Genomic DNA, 22170 nt, shown 5'->3' with positions numbered 1-22170 from the left:
CGTTGGTTAACATTTATGGACATAATGAGGACAATCACTCTTTTTTTAGGAGTCTCTTTCTTACTATATCGAAAATATATAATTGGTGGTACATATAACTGTGTGCTAGACCCTGTTAACGATGACTCTTCAGGCATTGACACCTCTCATCCTCATACTAGAAAGCTTTTGCAACAGTCTATAGATGATTTTAACTTAATTGAGGTCTGGAGAAAGTTCCATCCCAGCAGAAAGGAGTATTCATGTTATTCAAGTACTCATAAACCATCATCACGTATTGACTATTTTTTGATCTCCATGAGTTTACTACCCCAGGTAAACGAATGTGGTTATGATAGTGTAGTTCTATCCGACCATGCTTCCATCTCTCTAACCCTTTATATACCAAGGCTTGCTCCATGTCCCCCTAAGACAGTGTTTCTCAATTCCGGTCCTCATGACCCACTGCCCTGCATGTTTTCAATGTTTCCCTCCTCCACCACACCTGATTCAAATGAATGGCTCCTTATCAGGCCACTGCAGAGCTTGATGACGAGCTGATCATTTGAATCAGGTGTGGTGGAGGAGGGAAAATTCGAAAACATGCAGGGCAGTGGGTCATGAGGACCGGAATTGAGAAACACTGCCCTAAGATGACGCTTTCAAACCAAATAGCTGCAAGACCCAAATTTACAGATAAATACAGATCAAACTAGTGCAAGTGTAAAATGGGAATGCTTGCCATTAAAGCTTACATTAGAGGCATGATGATAAACTATACAAGCTTTAAATCTAAGTCCCATTTTGAAGAACTAATCAATCTAGAGACTCAGATTAAAATTTTGGAGTTAGATTTATGTCAAAATGATAGTCCAGAGAAACATAAAGAGCTTATTCTGAGAGCTAGGTACAAAGAGCTTTCCACTAACAAAATTTCCGCAAATCTTCCATGGTTGAAACAATCCCACTATGACCAAGGTGACAAAGCGAGGAAGCTCCTTGCACGGAGAATTAAATGCAAACAAATAGAGCTATCAATTCAATTAGATTAGAAAATGGAATTATGGCAATAGACCTGGCTGCAATAAACTCCTCCTTTAGAACATTTTATGAATCCCTTTATCAATCAGAATATCCAGAGAACACGCAGTCACAGATTGAATTCTTAGACCAATTAGATATCCCGACTATAACAGATCAAGATAAGACCAAACTGGATAAGCTTTTCACGGTTAAGGAAATGTTAGAAGCTGTGCAGAGCATTAGAAGTGGAAGTGTAGGCACTGCTAGACGACAATCCTGGGACGAACGGAGGGACCGAGTTGTGACATAAGCCTTTGCAAGAGCAATATTTGATGGATGTCTTGGCAAGGTTTGGGATGGGAGAAAAGTACCTTAAGTGGGTGAAACTTACTTTTATATACAGAACCAACAGCAGAAATAATAACGAACAACCTCATATCACAAACCTTTAGTCTTCACCGAGGCACTCGACAAGGTTGTCCTTTGTCGCCTCTTATTTTTGTTTGCTGTTGAACCCCTGGCCTTGACCATTCGGCAGCTTCCAAAAATCTCTGGTATTAAAATAGGAGAACTGGAGCATACAATTTCGCTCTTTGAGGATGACGTTGTTATCTATTTGTCCAGCTTGAATACATCTATTCCAATACTCGCTGACCTAATCAAATCGTTTGGAGGCTATAAAGTTAATTGTTCAAAGTCAGCTATACTATTTCTGAATGAACATGAAAGACAAAAGACAAAAGTAGTTACTCCCTTTTCAGCTACCCAGGAGGGATTTACATATTTAGGAATCAAAATAGTCCCGGAAATTGAGAATATAGTCTCTCTCAACTATGATCCCATAGTACAATCCACAAGCGACTCTTTGAGTAGGTGGATGTCAATGCCGATTTCTATGTTAGGCCATATTAATATAATTAAAATGTCAATCCTCCCTAAATTCCTTTATTTATTTCAATCGATCCCTCTCCCACTTTCACAAACATTTTTTGTAAACTTAAGAAACTGTTCTCAAATTTTGTATGGAATAACAGGCGTCCAAGACTGCGGCTCTCCTTACTGTACCTTCCCTACGACAGAGGGGGGCTTCAGCTACCAAACCTACAATGGTACAATTGGGCAAAAAACATAGCGCACAGCTATGTTTTACTTCTCCTCTGACCCCCCCAGAATGGATAGCTATCGAACACACTGCAACGTACGGTTTACCTCTTCAATCATATATGTATTCTGCTCATATTAAGACACTCAACAAACAGACTAAAAATCTGTTTGTTAAGAATACCCTCTCTGTGTGGTATGGCGCTTAGGGGATGCACCCAAACTCTCCCGATATGGGGCAATGACAGCTTTGTTCCTGGTAGAGCTGATGGTGGATTTAAACAATGGGCGGACAAAGGTTTGGGCAAAATAGCTGATTTATATGTAGAAGGGAAACTAATGATTTTTGATCAGCTGGTTCATAGATATACCATTCCTAGAAAACACTATTTTAAATATTTACAGTTAAGAAGCTTTATAACACCACAGACCCACAGCTTAGAGGAGCCGCCCCTCTCAGATACAGAGAGTATTACTGTAAATAGTGAAAATAGTTGAAGACAAATGGTATTATTGTATACTATGCTGAGATCCAAATCAAAGACACTTCCCACTCCAGACTTAATGCCTGGAGGGACGATCTACGAGTAGATATCACTGAGGATGAGTGGGAAAATACTTGCTTAAAAGCATTGAAACTGTTACAGTATAAATGGTTGTTCAGGATATATGTCACGCCTGTGAAACTCAATAGGTTTAACCCTGACATTCCTGATAATTGTCCTAAATGCGATGTTTATGTTGGCACACTGTTGCACTGTATGTGGGGAATGCCCAAATATTCAGTTGGATACAGGATACAGTTAACCTGGTCTCACGTATAGCTGCCATAGAGGTCCCTCTTGAGGCAAAGTTCTGTATATTAGCTATCTAGCCTAATCGCTTTGTACCAAGCCCCAAGACAACACCTTTGATTAACCTGTATATGCTTCAAGCCAGGAGAATGATCGCTTTGAGATAGAAGAATATGGACAGTCCTACAACTGCAATGTGGCTACGGGAAATGGCTTCTTGCCTTGCCTTGGAGAAATTAATATATATGGTTAGAGGAAAAAACAATAAATTCAAGGAAATGCAATCTTTGGAAAGCGACCAAGTGGAAATTAATGAGTGAAACGGAGTAAAATAAAATAGCAGCACCTAATAAGATGAATATTAATTGTAACTAACTAATATTATAAATAAGAGAGTGGAGGAGTTCAAGTATCTCGGGGTCTTGTTCACGAAAGAGGGACGAATGGAGCGGGAGATTGACGGGCGGATCGGTGCGGCGTCTGCAGTATTGCGGGCTCTGCACCGACCCGTCGTTGTGAAGAGGGAGCTGAGCCAGAAGGCGAAGCTCTCTATTTACTGGTCAATCTACGTTCCCATCCTCACCTATGGTCACGAGTTGTGGGTAGTGACCGAAAGAACGAGATCGCGAATACAAGCGGCCGAAATGGGTTTCCTCCGCAGGGTGTCTGGGCTCTCCCTTAGAGATAGGATGAGAAGCTCAGTCATCCGGGAGGGGCTCGGAGTAGAACCGCTGCTCCTCCGCATTGAGAGGAGTCAGATGAGGTGGCTCGGGCATCTGGTTAGGATGCCTCCTGGACGCCTCCCTGGGGAGGTGTTCCGGGCACGTCCCACTGGGAGGAGACCCCGGGGAAGACCCAGGACACGTTGGAGAGACTATGTCTCTCGGCTGGCCTGGGAACGCCTCGGGGTCCCCCCGGAAGAGCTGGAGGAAGTGGCCGGGGACAGAGACGTCTAGGTTTCTCTGCTCAAGCTGCTGCCCCCGCGACCCGACCCCCGGATAAGCGGCAGATGATGGATGGATGGATGGAGTGTTATTTTATCTAGGCTTTTGATTTGATTGACTGGAATTTAACTTTATTTATTTGTATCTGTATGTTAGAATTTACTTTAATTTATTCTTTATATCTATATATGTATCTATTTTATTATTCTATTTAATCTTATTCAAGTTATTTAATTTCTGCCTCCTTTTCTTTACCCTGAATGTTTGATTGTGGGTTGGGGGTGTTCATAAATGTTTGCATGTGTATAAATGTTTGTTTCTTATGTGTAAAACTCAATAAATATATTGTTAAAATTTAAAAAAAAAAATATGTCTAAATTGGCAGCAGGATTCACTAATGGAGGTCTTTTCAGCACATGTGAATATCTGAAAGGGCTAATTCTGACATGCTAATCCAGCTTTCTAAACTGAATTAAAATGCAGATTTAATGCTCATCTGACAGAAATGGTTCAACACAGCATTATTCTGCAACAAAACAATAATTCAGCTGGGTCAAGCGTCAGATTTAACAGACGTTGGCTTAAAATGACGCAACAACTTCTGCTTTTGTTACATGCCTGTCCCGTTGCTGCTACTCCTTACATTTCTGCAAAGATGGAGGCATCAGGAGAGAAGACAAGTGGGAGCAAACTGGCAAACGTAATCAGTGTTTGAGACTGTTTTGTGTACTTCTGTCTTCGTACTGCCTGGTTCTCTCTCCTCCTTGCCAGGTCATTGTCTCGGCAGCTGTTCCCTTTCTGACCTGATATGGTCGTTTTTGGATTGCTCTTTTGGGGACTTTGTTTCCTGTCGAGCAGCCTTTCTCAAACTTTTTCCAGTTAGGGCACCTTTCAAAAGTGCATAAAATCTCAAGGCACCCCAGTGTAAAATCTGATTGAAAACGACACTGCACGGCCTAAATGTTAATAAAAATGTCCTGCTTATTCAGACGGGACAGTAATAAACAGATGAAGCCAAATTTGAGGGAATAGCCTTACTGTTAGCATCTACCTTTGTGACCTTTGCTGCAGACTCAGAGCTGGTGGACGCATCAAGTAGGTCGAGGCTCCATTTCACAGTCAATCACGTCTGGTTCTTGTGTGGCTTTTCTTTTTAGAAAACCATCCGTGATGCTGTTGCTTGTTCCGTGCTCTTTGTGAAATCAAATGTATTTTCGCGGTAAATGATAAAACAATGTGCTGCGCAGTCACGCTGGCCCCGGTGGGCTATTGACATTGTGACACATTATTGACAATGGGTGGGCCTACGTGAGACAGGTTTTAAGGTTAATTTTATACATTCATTTATCTAAAATTAATTTACAATTTTATTAATCCATTCGTATGTAAAAATAATGTATTTATGTATTCAAATATATTTCTATATGAAATGTCCGATTTTTTAAATTTTTTTAATTAAATGTCAGAATAGGTCTCTTTTTGGAGGCACCCCAGTGTGCCGTGCACCCACTGTGAGAAAGGCTGCTGTAGAGTACCTGAGTTTTATGCTGGATGCGAGATTAAAAAAGTCCCTTTTTGATCTGCATCAGCCTGGCTCTTGTGCATGTCTCCACTGTTTGTGTCAGTACTTTGATAGTTTTGATTTAAAAAAATCATGTGAAAATGAAAAACATTTTAAAAATGACTTACGGTTTTTCAAAGTAACCCACCTTGAGAGTTTCCACCCACTTGTAATTGGTGTTGTCCACTGGCAAGAAAACCGGCTGTTTGCCCAAAGACTGACGACGACAAAGAAAGAGGGCAGAGCCACAAAAAGACTTCCTGACAGCTACCAAAGTCAGGGAGGCCTCAGAGAACACTTTCTCCCACTCAGCCTATCGAGAAAAACAAAAACTATCAGCTAAACAACCCTGCCTGTATTTAATAAGATAAATTACCAGAATGAAAAAACGATCTGATCTTTTCAAATCACATAGCAGTGTCATGTCAAAAATGGGCCCAACAAAGACCAAAGGTGCTTAAAAGAGCAAATAACTCTGACCTGTGTGAGCAGTCCATATTGGCAGCTGCTCTGTGTGGTGAGGAAGGCAACTGTCTCTCCCAGAGTCTCTCCCTTCAGCAGCGTGTGGAGGAGAACAAACCCCTGTTGTTTGGCACCAGAGGCCAAGTTTGTCACCAGCAGCCCAGGGTCTGTCCCGAGAGGACCCCATGCGTGGTTACACACAACCAGGTCTGCCCCTGCTGCCATGCCTGCAGAGGCTGGGTTGACCAGAGGATTCCACTGAGATGAAGCAACACACAACTCCTGCAAGCTGGTCTCATGGGGGGACAGAAGATCCAGACTGGTTGCTGTGGCAGTGTAGTCTACATGCAGCATCGGCTGGATGTTAAGGAGGGGTACCACACGAGAGAAGAGCTGACCATCGTTTGAGAGAGCCTGGCAGTGGGAGGGATAGGGGAACAGGTTTAGGGATTGTGTGTATTATGAGAGCAAAGCATAATTACATCATTCTGAATCCAGACGATTTTTGCCACATTTTTTTTTTAATCTTGTTTTGAGTCTTACCTCCAAGACTTTGATCTTGCCAGGCAGGCAGTTTTCCATGGTGATGTCCAGACAGTGTCTAAGGGCTGGATCATCTAACAGAGCATGCAGCAGACTGTCATGCAGCAGACACGCCTGTTCCTTCTCTACCACCTGCTGCAGTTCAGATTCAAGGTTCCCGTTCAGCTCCAGGCCACAGAGAAGTGTCAGCAGTCGAACCAGGTCGGGCTTCGATGTCTCAGGGTTGGAAAGAGCATCATATGACTCCCTTTGTAGACCTGGGATGGAGAGCTTGACACCATGAGGGGCCAACTTCAGCTGCAGTCTGCGGATTAAATCTGGACAGAAGAAAATGTAAAAACAGAAGAATAAAAATAATTAATTTAAACTGATAATACACATTCTTAAAAATAAAACAAATTACATTTGGTTTACAGAAAAAAATTTAAAACCACTCCAACTAACATGAATATGTTATGAACTAGGATATGAGTGGTTTTCCTCCCATAAATATGATATTTAAGAAACTGAGTATTTTAATTTTTGCAAGATTCCAAAAGAATAAAAACTGCCATCGGCTGAAACAAGCCCAGTCTCTGACTTCTGTTTGAGGTGAAGTACTCACGCACCATAATTAAGGAGACAGAAAGAAAAAAGCTCTTTCAGTCTGGCATATTGAAGGGTTGCTCTGACTGACAGCTCATGGAACTGTTACGTTTAACTCCAACCTGTTTAATTCATGATTCCCTGTGTTGAATTGAATTGAATTTACTTATGTGGCAGATGTGCTTTGTGCGAACTATGATTGATCTAATTTCCAGGTTTGAATGCCAGAAGACAGTTCCATTTAACATCATGGGATAATGGAGACAGTCAGTTTCCATGATTGGCAGCACATTCATTGGTACATGATGTATGTCTACAAGCTACTTTTCCATGTGAAGGGAGCTTGTCAAGGATGAAGGATTGACCTATTGGTTTATTTGAAAGAAAACGTGTTGACCTATAAACCGTTTCCAAATGTTTTGAGAAGGAATTAATAGGCTCATCCTTTAGTTGCTTTGAGTGGACTTTGAAATGCCTAAAAAAGAGGACTCAGCCATAAGTCTTTAGAGGCTTTAGAGAGCCTTTTGTTATTGGTAGGAGAGCTGTGGCGACCCACAACACTTCCCTTCTTAGCTTTTGACTGGAAACTACAATATATTGACTTTTTATTCTTAATGCTGGTTGTAAAAGCCGAACGGTATCTGTTGAACACAGCCACATCACATCAAGAAATCCTGAAAAAGAAACTTCAATGATCTTCAGAATTATAATTTCATTTTAATTCCATTCTTTTAGTTATAATTGAAATTATATTATATATTATTATGAATGGCCTTTAAGTTGCCTTATTTGTTGGGGTTCCTTTAAAGAACCACCTCCAGTGACTTCCAAGTGTTTGAACTTTCTCAGTAGTAATAATCAACATGGCGAAGCATTTCCATGGCACTCCTGCAGCATACCGATGGCATTCTTAAAAGGGCTACACTGGTTTCTCACAGGAACCAATGCACCTTTGCAGGCTGGGGATACGTTGTAGGGGCTATTACTGACACTGAGCAGCACACTATCAGCTCAAAGAGTCTTGTGTGCACTTTCTGCAATAAATGAAATGCCTCCTGTGAACTTGCGTCTCATTATGTGGCTCCACTCTGCATGTATCCACACTGCTCAGCTCTCTTTGATTGCCCTTTTCTCCTGAGACAATATTTGCCTACAAGTGGCCTCCAAAATCTACTTTGCACCATAAGTTACATCAAGAGACCAGTTGCAACACCCGCATGCTAACTGCAACTCAAGCTTTTTTCTAACACTCTGCAGGAAGTGAAAAATCTGCTTTGAATAAATATTCAACACAGTACCAGTCAAACATTTGGATGCACCTACCAATTCATTGTGAAAACAGCCTCAGTTATGATCCAAAAACTGAGTGTCAGCTAAAGTTTATAAATCATACAGCCACAAAGTAAATGGGCTGCATTTATACTTATTCAAGTGCCTTGAGATGAACTTTCCTCGTCTGGATGACCACATCAAGTACTTTACCTCATAAGCCACATTCACATTCCTCCAGCATGTCCGAGTCTACACCGTTTTTTAACCTATGCAGAGCTGTCTATTACACCAACACTCTTAAAGCAAATATTGCAACAGAGGCAACAGGAAAGGGACACTTGGAAATGTGAACTTGAGCAGTCAGGGATGGAACCTCGAACCACCTGACTGGCAGGCGACTGAAAACACAGACACTTACACAAAGACACAAAGAGTGTTCATCTGTACCTTTGCAGAGTCTCAGCTGTTCTGCAAGTTTCCAGTTGGTTGAGAGGCATTCTGTCTCTACAAAGGGAGCAAACACAAACTTCTCCAGAGTTGGGGGGCTCTGCTGCTGCTGCCTTCGGGGGGCCACAGTAGCGTGCAGACCACAGATTTGGATTCCACCAGCAACAATGTTGTCATGGCTACGGCTGACACTGACATTCACAGCTATGGGAAAGAAAGAGAAAGTTCTAATCAAGATTTGAGAATTTATAGAAAGTAGACTTTTCATACAAAAAAAAAAAAAGAAAAAAAGAAAAATTACACAAATCAAACAAATACTTATAGAGCGATTACCATGTGTTTCCAACAAAAATCCACCCGTAACCATTAAGAACGGTTGGTCAGTGGAAGTCCACATCAGAGTCAGAGCAGTCATTATTATAGCACATTGAAAGCACCTGAGGCTGACCAAAGTGCTTCACAGCCACTGTGCTCGGAAGATCAAAAGTGCCCAACTCGAAAGGAAGGTCAAGAAAAAGAGATGAGTCCTCAGCAACAATCGGAATTGCTCACCAGGGGGATCAGATCAAATATAGAGAAGAAAGCTGTTCCACAGATTAGAGGCAGCCTCTACAGAAACTCCATCACTTTTTGTTTTGTGTCTGTTTCTGGGCACATCAAGGAGCAGCTGCTTGGCTGACCCCAGGTATCAAGTTGGGATATGAGTATGTAAAAGGTCAAGCAAGTAAGGTGGGGCCTGTCCTTGAACATTTTCAATAAACCCTCAAATGAATGGAGGGAGTTGAAAAATGAGGTTCATTTTTTTTTTCCCCCATTCTTGTCAGTAGAGGAGAAGCAGCATTCTGAACTAACTGCAGACATTGAACAGATGACGGATCTGAACCCACAAAAAAGAATTACAGTAATAAAGATGAGAAGTTATGAAGCATTGGATCAGTCACCAAATCTTTTAGAAGGCAGACAGGGCTTTACCTTTACTGTAACTCTGAACTGGAAGAAATTGGACCAGACAGAGGACAGCTGTTTGTCAAATAATGAATAAAAACAATGTCAAAATATACACAAAGATTCTTCACTGAGTCAAACAGGCCGAGAGTGCCCGTATGGAGAAGTTCAGGACGTCCAAAGACTATAACATCGTCTTATTTTCGTTCAGCTTAATGAAGTTTAAGCTAATCCATAACTCAGACAAGCAAAGACTTTTTTTCTTTTTTAATTTAAAGGTAAGTAACTTGCAATCCACAAAACAGTGAGATGAAATGTTATGTTTCTCAGAAAGTGATGCAAGGGCCAGCAGACATAAAAAGAGAAGAGCGTGGGCTCCAGTGCAAAGTAAAGCAAATTTAGAGACCCGCATGGAAATGTTTTAAACATTACTTCAAACAAGGTAAAATACTATGAACTTTTATGTACTGAGTTGCACTATTACAGTGTTAAAAAGTTTAATATCAATTTTCTGTTCAGGCCTTTTGGGCAAGTCAGGACACCGCGATATAATAGGACGATACATGGACGATGTTTGTCTATAATTTAGACAAACATCATCTGATATAAGCTTGTAAATGAATGGTTTTCATTCATGGTTAAGCTTTATTCTATGATTTGTCTACAGAAATATGCAGACCAAAATTCTAACTTTATTTTGCCTGGCCACACAATGTTATAATCAATTATTCTACAATACATAAACATAACAGGCTACATGCAAGTAGTTAGTTAAATGTTCTGCTTCCATCACAGAAATTAATCTTCCCTGGACACCGGAGTTTGCAGAACCTGGGCTGCTTGAATTGCAGAAAAAAAACTGACTAATTTTGAGAAGAAATGCAGTATTGCAGCTGTTGGAGGAGCTACGCTTCACTCAGAGAACCAGTGGACTGAAGCTAATAATCTCCGACTCGTGTTGTGTTGGATCGTATGTAAATCCCCGTATGCACCAGAAATAAAGCGGTAGAGCAGTCAGACATAAAGCAGTGATGTTGACCTTCAACACTTAGCATCAACCAGTGACCACAACCAGTGACAAGCTGGATCACAGCTGGTGCTGCTGTGTTGGGCCAGTGCCATGCACCTTCATCAGTGCTCTGGATTGCTCCCCCAGTCCCAGCAGAACCCGTGCAGCCCAGCTAGACCCTACCAGCAACAGAATCAGTTAGGGCATGAGCCCCCCAACCCCAGGGGCTACAGGAAAAGGGGCCAGCACAGAATCCAGGAAAGGCACCAGCCAGGACATCCTCAGTAAACCAGCGGCCCCGCGGGTATAGTATGGAGGGTAGCACCCCAGCCCCCCACACCTGCACCGCAGGTCCACGCCCCAGTAGCCTCAGGACCCTAACCCATAACCTATGTGTTAGTGAAGTTAAGTTTAGGCTGTTTTCTAACTGCCAGATTAGAAAACAGGATGTGCTACCAAAACCTGTGCTGTATGAACCCCAACTATGTGACTAAGGATAGTTAATGCATTAAAATTGGAGGGCAGGAGAAGGTGGGGGTAAGGGAGGACAGCAACACATTCTTATGTCGCAGCTCCCCCTCCCCACAAAGCCCTCCCACCCTCAAGCCAGCACCTCCAATCCAATCTTACTATGGTGTGTGCCCAATGTGTAATAGCTCTGAAGCTGGTGAGGTGAATTAAATAGAGGCATGACGCCAACCCAAATCGGACAGACACGGGGTAACGACCAGATCCCCCCTATATCCCCCAGTCCTGACGCGCCCAACCCTCGAGATGCCCAACAGGGAGGGATGACCCACGAGAATCAGACACGGCGGTCCATTGTACACCTCCACCCACAACGTGATGTATCCAGCACCACCTGACGCCGGTAGTATCGGTGCCAGATGGAGTTCTCTCCAAAAGACACGGCCCTCTCCCAAAAAGAGACAGGGCTGCCCCCAAAGAAAGCAGGAGTATAGTGATCCCCACCTATCAGGAGGTCCATGCAGTACAGCCCCTGGGGACACGCCATGGGCCAGGCCGCCCGCCCCAAACCAGGGAACGCACCGCAAGCCCACCGAGAGGCCACGACCAGAAGGGGATGCAAGTTAACAGCCAGGCCCACCCAAAACCCATAGCCACGGTGGCACTGTGTCTGATCAGTATGGGAACTGTGAGATCATCCAAAAGGTTGTCAATTGCTTTCCTTTTTTTTTTCCAATTGTGTTATACATCTATAATAATAATGATGTATACTGCAGCAATATACATTTTTTGGGGGGATTTATATCATGGAACTGAATAACACATTTTTCCCTGATGTGACAACTCACAACACATATTCTAGTTCTGATTTACTCAGACTTTAATCAATATAGTTAGAAATTAATATTCTTTAAACATACCTTCCTTTCCATCAATGTACTTGCAAACCTTTTCCAGATGGACAGCTGGATCTATGCTCACGGAGCGGATTCTGGTTGGCAAGCGCAGACTACGACCTGGCAGCCCAATCACAATCATTTGCAGCATGGTATCCAAAAAGGTCACCCAGTTTCCAGTCCACTGCAGTTTCCCAGAGTCTCCTGGAGACATAATGAAAAAAAATTGATCTTACATACACATATACATTAATTAATAAGATTTAAAAATCTAATTAGAGCAACAAGCACACATCATAATTACCGCCATTGCTGCACTCCAAGATGCCTTGGAAAGTCTTCCCATAGTCATAGCCACGCAGTCGCAGCTCTTTGTAGACATCATGTGCCTTTAGTTGCATTTTTGAGTCACCGTCGCTGGCAGCTTTTTGATGTATGTGATTTTGAAAGGAATCAAGGGCTGAATCCTCAAGAAGGCTCACCTTGCCTGAAATCCCATGTGGTAAATCAAATGGCAGATTTACATAAATGTTTTTTTAGGCCTGCAAATTCTTCTCTTCAGTATTTGGCACAGTACTGTATCTGAATACTGAATATGCAAAGGCTACTCACCACTGACAGCCAAGTTTCCATTCTCTGAAACCTCAAACTTGTTGGTGGCAGGCATTAGGTGCACCTCTAACTGAACAGATCCTGGAACCAGCAGAAAAGGGGAGGAGAGTAAACAGAGGAAAAAATAAATAAAAATCAGGTTCACTTCCTTCTTCTGAAGAGTGCAGACTCTGCTTCCTCCTGCTGCTTATTGCTTTATTTGCTTTTAAATCATTCTACTTCTTTCCACAAGTCTTGGAAATAATCTTATACTTTTTTAACACAGCTCGAGAAGAGGATTGAAACGCTGCAAGAAATTTGTGCGAGTGAAGAATTTATTGACTCTATTATAGCTCCTGTGCAGGCTGTTGAGCCTTCATGTGCCAAAGGACGAACTCAGATTTTTCTACGCGGGATAACAGCTGATGTGGAGCCTCACGCTGCAGACCTGGCTGACACACTTCCCTGGATTTGTCCAAATGACACTGGAATATATGGTGAAGCTCCATAACCGGCCGGTCCGACTGATAGCTCTTATTGGAACAGTGTTGGTGCCAAACCGAAGTCAGCAACCCCAACCAGGACCTGGTCTCATGTTGTCTGTCGCAGAGGTAAACCCAGCATGAAACCTAAACCTCCAGCACTCACTCCACTACCTGAAGTACCATTGCATGATAGATATGACCCGCTGATTCCAATAACAATGTGCAATGATGAATGTAATGCAAAAATTAAAAATAACAAGACAAATGGCCCCAAAGCCAAGGGCTATCCAGAATATCAGACCTCCAGCCCTCCCCCCTCACCAGACCCTTTACTCCACATCACCCAAGGTCTCCAAAGGATGTCTCTATCACAGCCAGGACTCCAGTGACCACCATCTACCAAGAAACAAAGGGCACCCCCTCCCCGTACATCATCTGTCCTGGCAGAGCAGGGCACAAGGGGATGTGCAGGATGTTCAAGGAGCAGCAGCAGAGTTCAAAACAAAGATTACATGCCATGATGCGTTCAGGATCCCTGCTCAGTAGTCTTACTACTGACAGCTGTTCTGAGAACAAGCTGGGACCCAGTAGGATTCATGTATTAGTAAAAGAAGGAATCAAAAACAGTCAACTTACTGGGTGAATCTATCTAATCTTTTCACGATACCACATACAACTGTGTGTAAACTCCACAAAGCTAGGTCTACTTAATACTGGATCTCTGTCCAATAAGTCACTGTTAGTTAATGACTTCATAATCTCACACAATTTAGATTTTCTTTTTCTGACAGGAACATGGCTAACAGAGAGCACAAGTGCTACTGTTCTTGATGAAACAGCACCCCCAAATTTTAGTTTCATGGATAAATGCCAAAATGGGAGGAAGGGTGGGGGAGAAGCTGTCTTATTTAAAGATACATTCCAGTGTAAAGAGATCTCATTCTGTGATTTCACTTCTTTTGAATATCTTAGTTTTATTTTAAAAGGTGTTCCTAAAATTCTGTTCTTAATAATTTACAGATCTCCAGGATACTGTGCAAGTTTTATTGATGAATTTTCTGGATTATTGGCTCTTATTTCGACTGATTTTAACCATTTTATCATTTAACATTCACATAGATAATATGACGGATGGTAATGCCAAAGAATTTTCTTCTGTGCTGGACATGTTTGGTTTGTGGCAACAAGATAAGAATCAAGAGCACCTTGAGCAAACAGAAAACACCATGGAGAAACACCACTACAGTCAAAAACCTAAAAAGAGAATGCAGGAAAGGTGAACGTAAGTGGAGGAAAACAAAGCTTCAGATTCACTATGAGCTGTACAAACAAAGCCTGCGTATTTATAACAATGAGCTGTGCGAGGCCAGAGAGCTGAATTTATCTGAACTCATTAATAAGAATGTCAGCAATTCTAGAACTCTGTTTGCTATGGTTGAAAAACGCACAAATCCTCCTAACTGTTAAACACAGACCTCCTCTCTACTGAGAAATGCAACGAATTTGCCAACTTTTTTAGCCAAAAAATCAAAACAATTAGACAAGACGTTCACGCCACACAGACCAACAAGAAAACTAATCTGTGTCAAAAACCTAGAAATAACTGACGTTATGTCACAATTTAATATTGTTGATTTAAAAATCCTGGAGGAAAGAATTTGGCATCTGAAATCAACAACTTGCGCTCTGGACATAATACCATCTGACTTTTTAAAAACTGTTTTTACCTCAGTCATCACAACACTGAAACAGCTCTGGTCAAAGTGTTAAACGACATTAGGTCCGGTTATGTTTCAGTCCTGGTTCTGTTGGATCTCAGCGCTGTGTTTGATACTGTAGATCATAGAATCCTTTTGCACAGGCTGGAAAACTGGATTGTACTTTCTGGAGCGGTCCTTAACTAGTTCAGGTCCTATTTAGAAGGCTGGAGTTATTTTGTTACAATTGGCAGCTATGAATCTGAGCGAGTGGCCATGACTTGTGGAGTCCCCCAGAGGTCAAATCTTGGACCTCTTCTGTTTAACTTGTATATGCTCCCTTTGGGTCAGATATTGCAGAACTTTAACATCAATTATCACAGTTATGCAGACGATACACAACTTTATGTGTCTCTGTCACCAGACGACTGCAGCCCAGCAGATGTACTGTGTCAGTGTCTGGAGGAAATAAACACCTGGATGAGAGAGAATTTTCTACAATTAAATGAAGAAAAACTGAGATAATTCTGTTTCTCGGGCCCTTACAATCACTGACCAAGTTTGTAACCTTGGAGTGTTGATAGACTCAGATCTGGCTTTCAGCAGCCACATCAAAGCTGTCACCAAGGCAGCTCTTTACCAACTCAGAAACATCAACAGAATTAAAGGTTTTCTCTTCCAAAAAGACCAGGAGAAACTCATCCATGCATTCATCTCCACTAGACTCGATTACTGTAATGGTCTTTTAACTGGACTTCCCAAAAAGAGCATTAAACATCTGCAGCTCATCCAGAACACTGCTGCTGGAGTTTTAACCAGGACTAAGAGATCTGAACACATCACAGCAGTTTTAAAATCTTTACACTGGCTTCCAGTCAGTCACAGAATAGATTTTAAAAGCCTACTGATGGTTTCAAATCCCAGAACGGTTTAGGCCCAAAAGACATCTGTGATGACCTCCAGCTGATCCAAAATGCTGCAGCCAGAGTTCTGATGAGAACTAACAGGAGAGATCATGTTTCTCCAGTTTTAGCTTCTCTTCATTGGCTCCCTGTTAAATTCAGAATAGAATTTAAGATTCTTCTTCTGACATATAAAGTTCTTAATGACCGAGCTCCATCATATCTTAAAGATTTAATTGTAAGATATTTTCCTAACAGAGCACTTCGCTCCCAAACTGCAGGTTTACTTGTTGTTCCCAGAGTTTCTAAAAGTAGAATGGGAGGTAGAGCCTTCAGTTATCAGGCCCCTCTCTTGTGGAATAAGCTGCCAGTAAATGTCCGGGAAGCAGACACCCTTTCCACTTTTAAGATTAGGCTTAAAACTTTTCTTTTCGATAAAGCTTACAGTTAGGGATGGCTCAGGTAATCCTGAAACATCCCATAGTTAAGCTGCTATAGGCTTAGACTGCTGGGGGACCTCATCTGTCACACCTTTCCTCACTTTGCTCTCTTTTTCCCCCTGTTTAATTTCAAAATTGATTTTATGTACATGTGACATTATTGTGGTTATTAACCTATGTTTCCCTGTTCCAACAGATATCCTTTGAATGGCGTTATGGTGTTTTTCCCCCCTCTTTTCCCTCTTTTCTGTCTTCTCAAACCCCAGCTGGTCGAGGCGGATGGCCACCCTTCCTGAGTCTGGTTCTGCCAGAGGTTTCTTCCTGTTAAAAGGGAGTCGTTCCTTTCCACAGTTGCCACAGGCACGCTCAGGACGGGAGATTGGACTGAAGACACATTTCGGTGCAATCTGTTGGTTTCCTTAGCTAGGATATTAATTTTTTGAATTAGCTCTATATGAATTAATTGGATTATGATTACAATGAATTGAATTCCAATTGGCTTGAATTGGACTATATTACTTAAGTGCCTTGAGATGACAATTGTTGTAATCTGGCGCTATATAAATAAAATTGAATTGAATTGAATTGAATTGATATGTTCAGAGAATATAAACCCAGCAGAGCTCTTAGATCCAAGGACTCAGGTCAGCTGGTCCAGTCCAGAGTCCAGACTAAACCTGGAGAAGCAGCATTTAGCTGTTATGCTGCAAACAAGTGGAACAAACTGCCAGTAGAGATTAAACTGTCACCAAATGTAGACATTTTTAAATCCAAGTTAAAAACATTTCTTTTCTCATGTGTCTATGCATGAAATCTGCACGGTATCTTTTAACTTACCGAGACTGTTGCTTGTTTTTATTAATTTTAATTATTTTATTTTATTTCTTTCCATTTATATTCTTTTACATATTTGTAATGCTTCTTCTGCTCCCTGCTGCAATGCTTTTATTTTATGTAAAGCACTTTGAATTGTTTTGTACATGAAATGTGCTATACAAATAAATTTGACTTTGACTTCGACTTTGACTTCAAGCAAGGCAGCTCTTCAGATCTCCAAAACCCCCACCCTCCAAGTCCAGCCCTGATGCCGTCCTCACCATTCTTTGGCAGGATGGTAGCCCTATGGATGGTCACATCTTCAAAGTTAATAGGAGTCGTATCCATCACAATCCCACGACTTCTAATCAAGGTGCGCCAGGCCAGCACCAGGTATCCAGTTGCTGGGTAGAGAACACGTCCGTCAATGCAGTGTCCAATCAGATAGTGGTCGGCTGACTCTGGGTCTGTTTCTATCGTTGGACAAAGATGTGGACAACAAGTATACCAAGTGGTGAAATCAAATCAAAGAGCAGTTCATTTCCCTTCATTACACAAGAGAAAAGATTAGAAATAGCTTTTTAACCCAGATTAATTACGGATGTTATAGATGGTAGCAGAACTGGATCCTCCTGAGCCATGGTAAAAGTCTTCTGCTTTGGGGATGTCCCATGTATGAGAATGGTCCCACTGCACTATGGGTGAGATCATAGGGGTACCAGCCGGCACAGGGTAGCTCACTGCTGGGCAGAGGCCATTATAGTCCAAGGTAATGCTGAAAAGGCGCATAAAAGACATTTCTAATCTTAGTAAGGAAGTAATCCTTGGAAGAGTGACAGAGATTGAGAGGCTGACAGAGCAGACGTCATTATCAAGTCTATATTGAATCCTTTCACAAATTACAATAACACACTAAAAGTCACAAAATGCAAACAATGAGGCATTTACTCACCCATTCATGTAGATTTTGCCAATGTTTGAGAGAAAGAACTCAAGATTGTTGGTGTGGCCTCTCTTCATCAAAGGGAGGATTGAACATGTGTGCTTCAGGCTACGTTTTAGGATGGCCTGTGTAAGAACATGCATCAAAAATATCAAGGTTATTGCCATGACCATATCCTTGTAAAATTATGCTACCTCTTCCAAAAACTTTGATGGCACCACCACCAGGCCATGGAATAGCTATATTTAGAGTTCAAAAGTTTAGAGAAGCAGGATGCTGAGCTTCCGCGTTCTGGACCACCTGCAAAAGTTTCACAGCACAGGCTTGGAGACCAGTTAGGAGAGCGTTGCAGTAGTCAAGGCAGGAGATGACCATAGACTGCACCAGGAGCTGGGTGGCATGTTGGGTTAGGTATGGTCTGATCTTTCTTATGTTTAGTAATGCAAAGCGGCATGAACGAGCAACGGAAATAATATGATCTTTAAAGCTTAGTTGGTCATCAATCATGACACCCAAGTTTCTAACTACCTTTGATGGAGCAAGAGATAGGGATTCAGTTTGGATGCAGATGCTGTGGTGTATGGTTGGTTTGGCTGGGAAGACAAGCAGTTCAGTTTTAGAGAGGCGTAGTTGGTGATGGGCTTTCATCCATTTCGATATGTCAGAGAGACAGTCTGAGATTTGTACTGAGACCGTGTGGTCGTCAGATGGGAATGACAGAGCTGGGTATCATCAGCATAACATTGGTATGAGAAGTCATGTGATCGGATGATCTGGCCCAGTGAGGTGGTGTATATGGCAAAGAGAAGAGGTTCCAGTACTTAGCCTTGGAGGACCCCTGTGGCAAGGTGGTGCGGTACAGAGGTGTGACCAAGCCATGATACGTTGAATGACTATTAGTGAGGTAGAATTCAAACCAGGAGTGTGCTCTCCCTGTGATGCCCATGCTGGAGAGTATGGACAAAAGGATACTGTGGTTGACAGTGTCAAATGTAGTCCATAAATCGAGCAGTATAAGTACTGAGAACTTAACTGTCGCTCTGGCTTCTTTTAAGGCTTCTGTCACAGCCAACAGAGCCATTTCAGTGGAGTGGCCACTTTTAAACCCAGATTGGTTTGGGTCATGGAGGTTGTTTTGTGAGAGGTAATCTGTGACCTGTTTAAAGACCGCCCCTTTCAATGTTCTTAGACAGGAACGGGAGGGACGAGCTTGCTTGAATGTAGTAGGAAATGTACCTGATGTCAGTTAAGCATTGATCACGTGTGACTGCTGCAGTTATAGTAGGAGCAATGGATTGGAATACATTAGTAGGAACAGGGTCCAGTGGGCATCTAGTAGGACGGCTACATGTGAGAAGTTTAGACACGCTGTTCTCAGTAAAAGGGGTGAATGAAGAAAATGATGCAGTAGAACTTTTGCACATGTCCAGGGAAGATTCGAGTGGGAGCAGTTCGGTAAACTGTTTGTTTATAGCTGCCACCCTGTCAGTAAAAAATGAGGCAAAGGTATCTGCCATCGGATTGGTAGAAGGTGGCGGAGGCAGAGGGTTAAGTAGAGTTTTGAAGGTGGGAAAATAGTTTCCAGGTGTCAGTAGAACTGTGAATCTTGTCAATGTAGAAAGACATCAGTGACACTGGATGAGAATGATGACAGTTGTGCCTGGAATTTAGTTAGAGCTGCAGGATCTTTTGATGTATTCCATTTGCTTTTTCTGCAGCTCTGAGGTTGGTGCACAGCACCGGAGGGTATCATTAAGCCAAGGGTAGGACTGGGAGGATCGAGCGGGTTTGGTGGACAGAAGACACAGACTACCCAGTGAATGTGAAGAAGTAATTAAAGATTACAGTGGAATGGATACATAACAAGTTTGAGGGAAAAAAGACTGAAAAAAAACAAACAAAAAAAACAGGTAAACTTCCCTGCCTTTCCATGTGCATGGGAAACCTTTGCAGGAAGAAAAAAAGTAAAGCACATCAAAGCAGCCTTACTCAGCTACTTCACAGATCAGGGACATAGGGAGCAGTCAAAGAGTTGTAATGGTCTATCAACAGCATGCTGAGCATACCTGCAGCAGAGCATGAGGTGCTATCTCCACCACCACTGCATTTTCAGGCACCAAACTGAGGGCTTCCTGGAACAGCACAGGGCTCAGCAGGTTGTTCACATGGTAGTCTGCAGAGCTGTACAGAGCCAGGGGAGACTCCCACTCAGACTGAGGGATGCTGGTGCTCACCCAGCGGGATGACCGCTGCCGTGGCTCCTTGATCACCTACACACCAAATATTATGACACTGAATATAAATAAGGGACACAAACATACATGGAATATTTACACATATATGCACATATAGTACAAAGCAAGATACATTGACGAATATTAATCTGATAAATAACTTCTATATTTGGTCATTTAGCAGATACTTGTATCCTCAGTGAGGAAAAAACATTCAAGCTTCAGTATAGTAATTAACTATTTAATTTAGATTTAAAATTTAAAAAATTGGAAGTTTAATCCTATTGCTCAGCTCTGACTAGAGCAGCCTTAAGTGTTGCATGCATCAGAGTGATTCTTTGGACCTTTTTCAGAGCAGCCAGCAGGGTTGGACCAATGGTAGCCATGTAGTAGGAGTGAAAAGCAACACCGGCACTGCGGACCTCCTTCGCAAACACTCCCTGTTCCTTCAGCTCCGTCACAAATGCACTGATTGCTTCCTGAAGAAACATACACACCACATTTGTTAAGAACATTACTATGTGCTTGTGTTTGACTTATACTACAGTCTTCTGCATTATGCATTATGATTCAATACAAAATGGCCAAAAGGAAACAACTGACTCTCACTGTGGCCTTCAAAAGCTGGAGGAGAGGATGATGTTAGTTTCCATATATTTTGGGGTGCAAAAGTTTGCACAGCAGAGGGCATAGTATATGGAGATCACAGCATTCTTCAGATGAAACCAGTCTGAAGAATGCTGCACAATGTTGGCCTCCCAACAGAGAGAGTGCAGAGGGGATTTAGGAAAACCATCAGACTAGAGAAACATGGACATAGCCACTTTCACCTTATTCACTTGTTTGGGAATTTGCATTCAGGAGCATTAAGATGTCATGTGGACATCTGTCACTGGGAATCAGAGCCTTCAGTTATCAGGCCCCTCTCTGTGGAACCAGCTGTCAGTTTGTCTTCAGGAAGCAGACACCCTCTCTACCTTTAAGATCAGGCTGAAAACTTCTTGATAAAGCTGTTATAATTGGCTTTGTCACTAAACAATCTATGTTTTTATTTTTTTACTTTTTCACTCTGCTCATATTACACAATGTATGTCCCTGACTGGTCCGATACTTTAAAATAGAATAACGGGTTGGTTGGTCACACTACAAGCCTGTCTTAAAGACATAAAGACCTGGATGACTCAGAACTGTCTGCTTTTAAATTCAGACAAAACTGAAGTTGTTCTCTTTGGACCTGAGCGCTTCAGGGAGAAATTGTCTAGTTATATAGTTACTCTAGATGGTATTTCCTTGGCTTCTAGTTCTACAGTGAGGAACCTTGGAGTTATTTCGGACCAATATCTGTCCTTTGACGCACATATAAAACTGGTTTGTAGGACTGCCTTCTTTCACCTTCGTAATATTGCTAAAATCAGGAACATCCTGTCTCAGGGTGATGCAGAGAAACTAGTTCATGCATTTGTTACTTCAAGATTGGACTACTGTAATTCTTTATTATTGGGCTGTCCCACATATTCTCTGAAAAGCCTCCAGCTGATCCAAAATGCTGCAGCCAGAGTTCTGATGAGAACTAACAGGAGAGATCATGTTTCTCCAGTTTTGTTCCCAGAGTTTCTAAAAGTAGAATGGGAGGCAGAGCCTTCAGTTATCAGGCCCCTCTCTTGTGGAATAAGCTGCCAGTAAATGTCCAGGAAGCAGACACCCTTTCCACTTTTAAGATTAGGCTTAAAACTTTCCTTTTTATAAAGCTTATAGTTAGGGATGGCTCAGGTAATCCTGAAACATCCCATAGTTAAGCTGCTATAGGCTTAGATTGCTGGGGGACCTCATCTGTCACACCTTTCCTCACTTTGCTCTCTTTTTCCCCCTGTTTAATTTCACAATTGATTTTATGTACATGTGACATTATTGTGGTTATTAACTTGTGTTTCCCTGTTCCAACAGATATCCTTTGAATGGTGTTATGGTGTCTCTCCCCCCCCCCCCCTCTTTTCCCTCTTTTCTGTCTTCTCAAACCCCAGCTGGTCGAGGCG

General features: G+C 42.1%; 1 protein-coding gene across 2 annotated transcripts in view; it reads right to left on the bottom strand.

Annotated features, from left to right (window-relative positions):
• Positions 1-22170, bottom strand: part of fasn (fatty acid synthase) — a 109461-nt gene that overhangs the window by 41847 nt on the left and 45444 nt on the right. For both annotated transcript variants that reach the window (XM_072373579.1, XM_072373580.1), the window contains exons 13-24: positions 20482-20616; positions 19970-20173; positions 17913-18028; positions 17560-17735; positions 17242-17433; positions 12642-12722; positions 12334-12516; positions 12054-12233; positions 8712-8915; positions 6408-6724; positions 5883-6278; positions 5551-5715 (exon numbers count right to left, since the gene is read on the bottom strand). In XM_072373579.1, coding sequence (XP_072229680.1) covers positions 5551-5715; positions 5883-6278; positions 6408-6724; positions 8712-8915; positions 12054-12233; positions 12334-12516; positions 12642-12722; positions 17242-17433; positions 17560-17735; positions 17913-18028; positions 19970-20173; positions 20482-20616 — 2349 coding nt within the window. The remainder of the gene's footprint in view (positions 1-5550; positions 5716-5882; positions 6279-6407; positions 6725-8711; positions 8916-12053; positions 12234-12333; positions 12517-12641; positions 12723-17241; positions 17434-17559; positions 17736-17912; positions 18029-19969; positions 20174-20481; positions 20617-22170) is intronic.

This window comes from Leuresthes tenuis, unplaced genomic scaffold, assembly GCF_036924035.1.
Source record: "Leuresthes tenuis unplaced genomic scaffold, fLeuTen1.0.hap1 SCAF_20, whole genome shotgun sequence".
Taxonomy (NCBI): domain Eukaryota; kingdom Metazoa; phylum Chordata; class Actinopteri; order Atheriniformes; family Atherinopsidae; genus Leuresthes; species Leuresthes tenuis.
The sequence above is the reverse complement of the archived record's forward strand: the minus strand, read 5'-3'. Positions and strand labels throughout refer to the sequence as shown.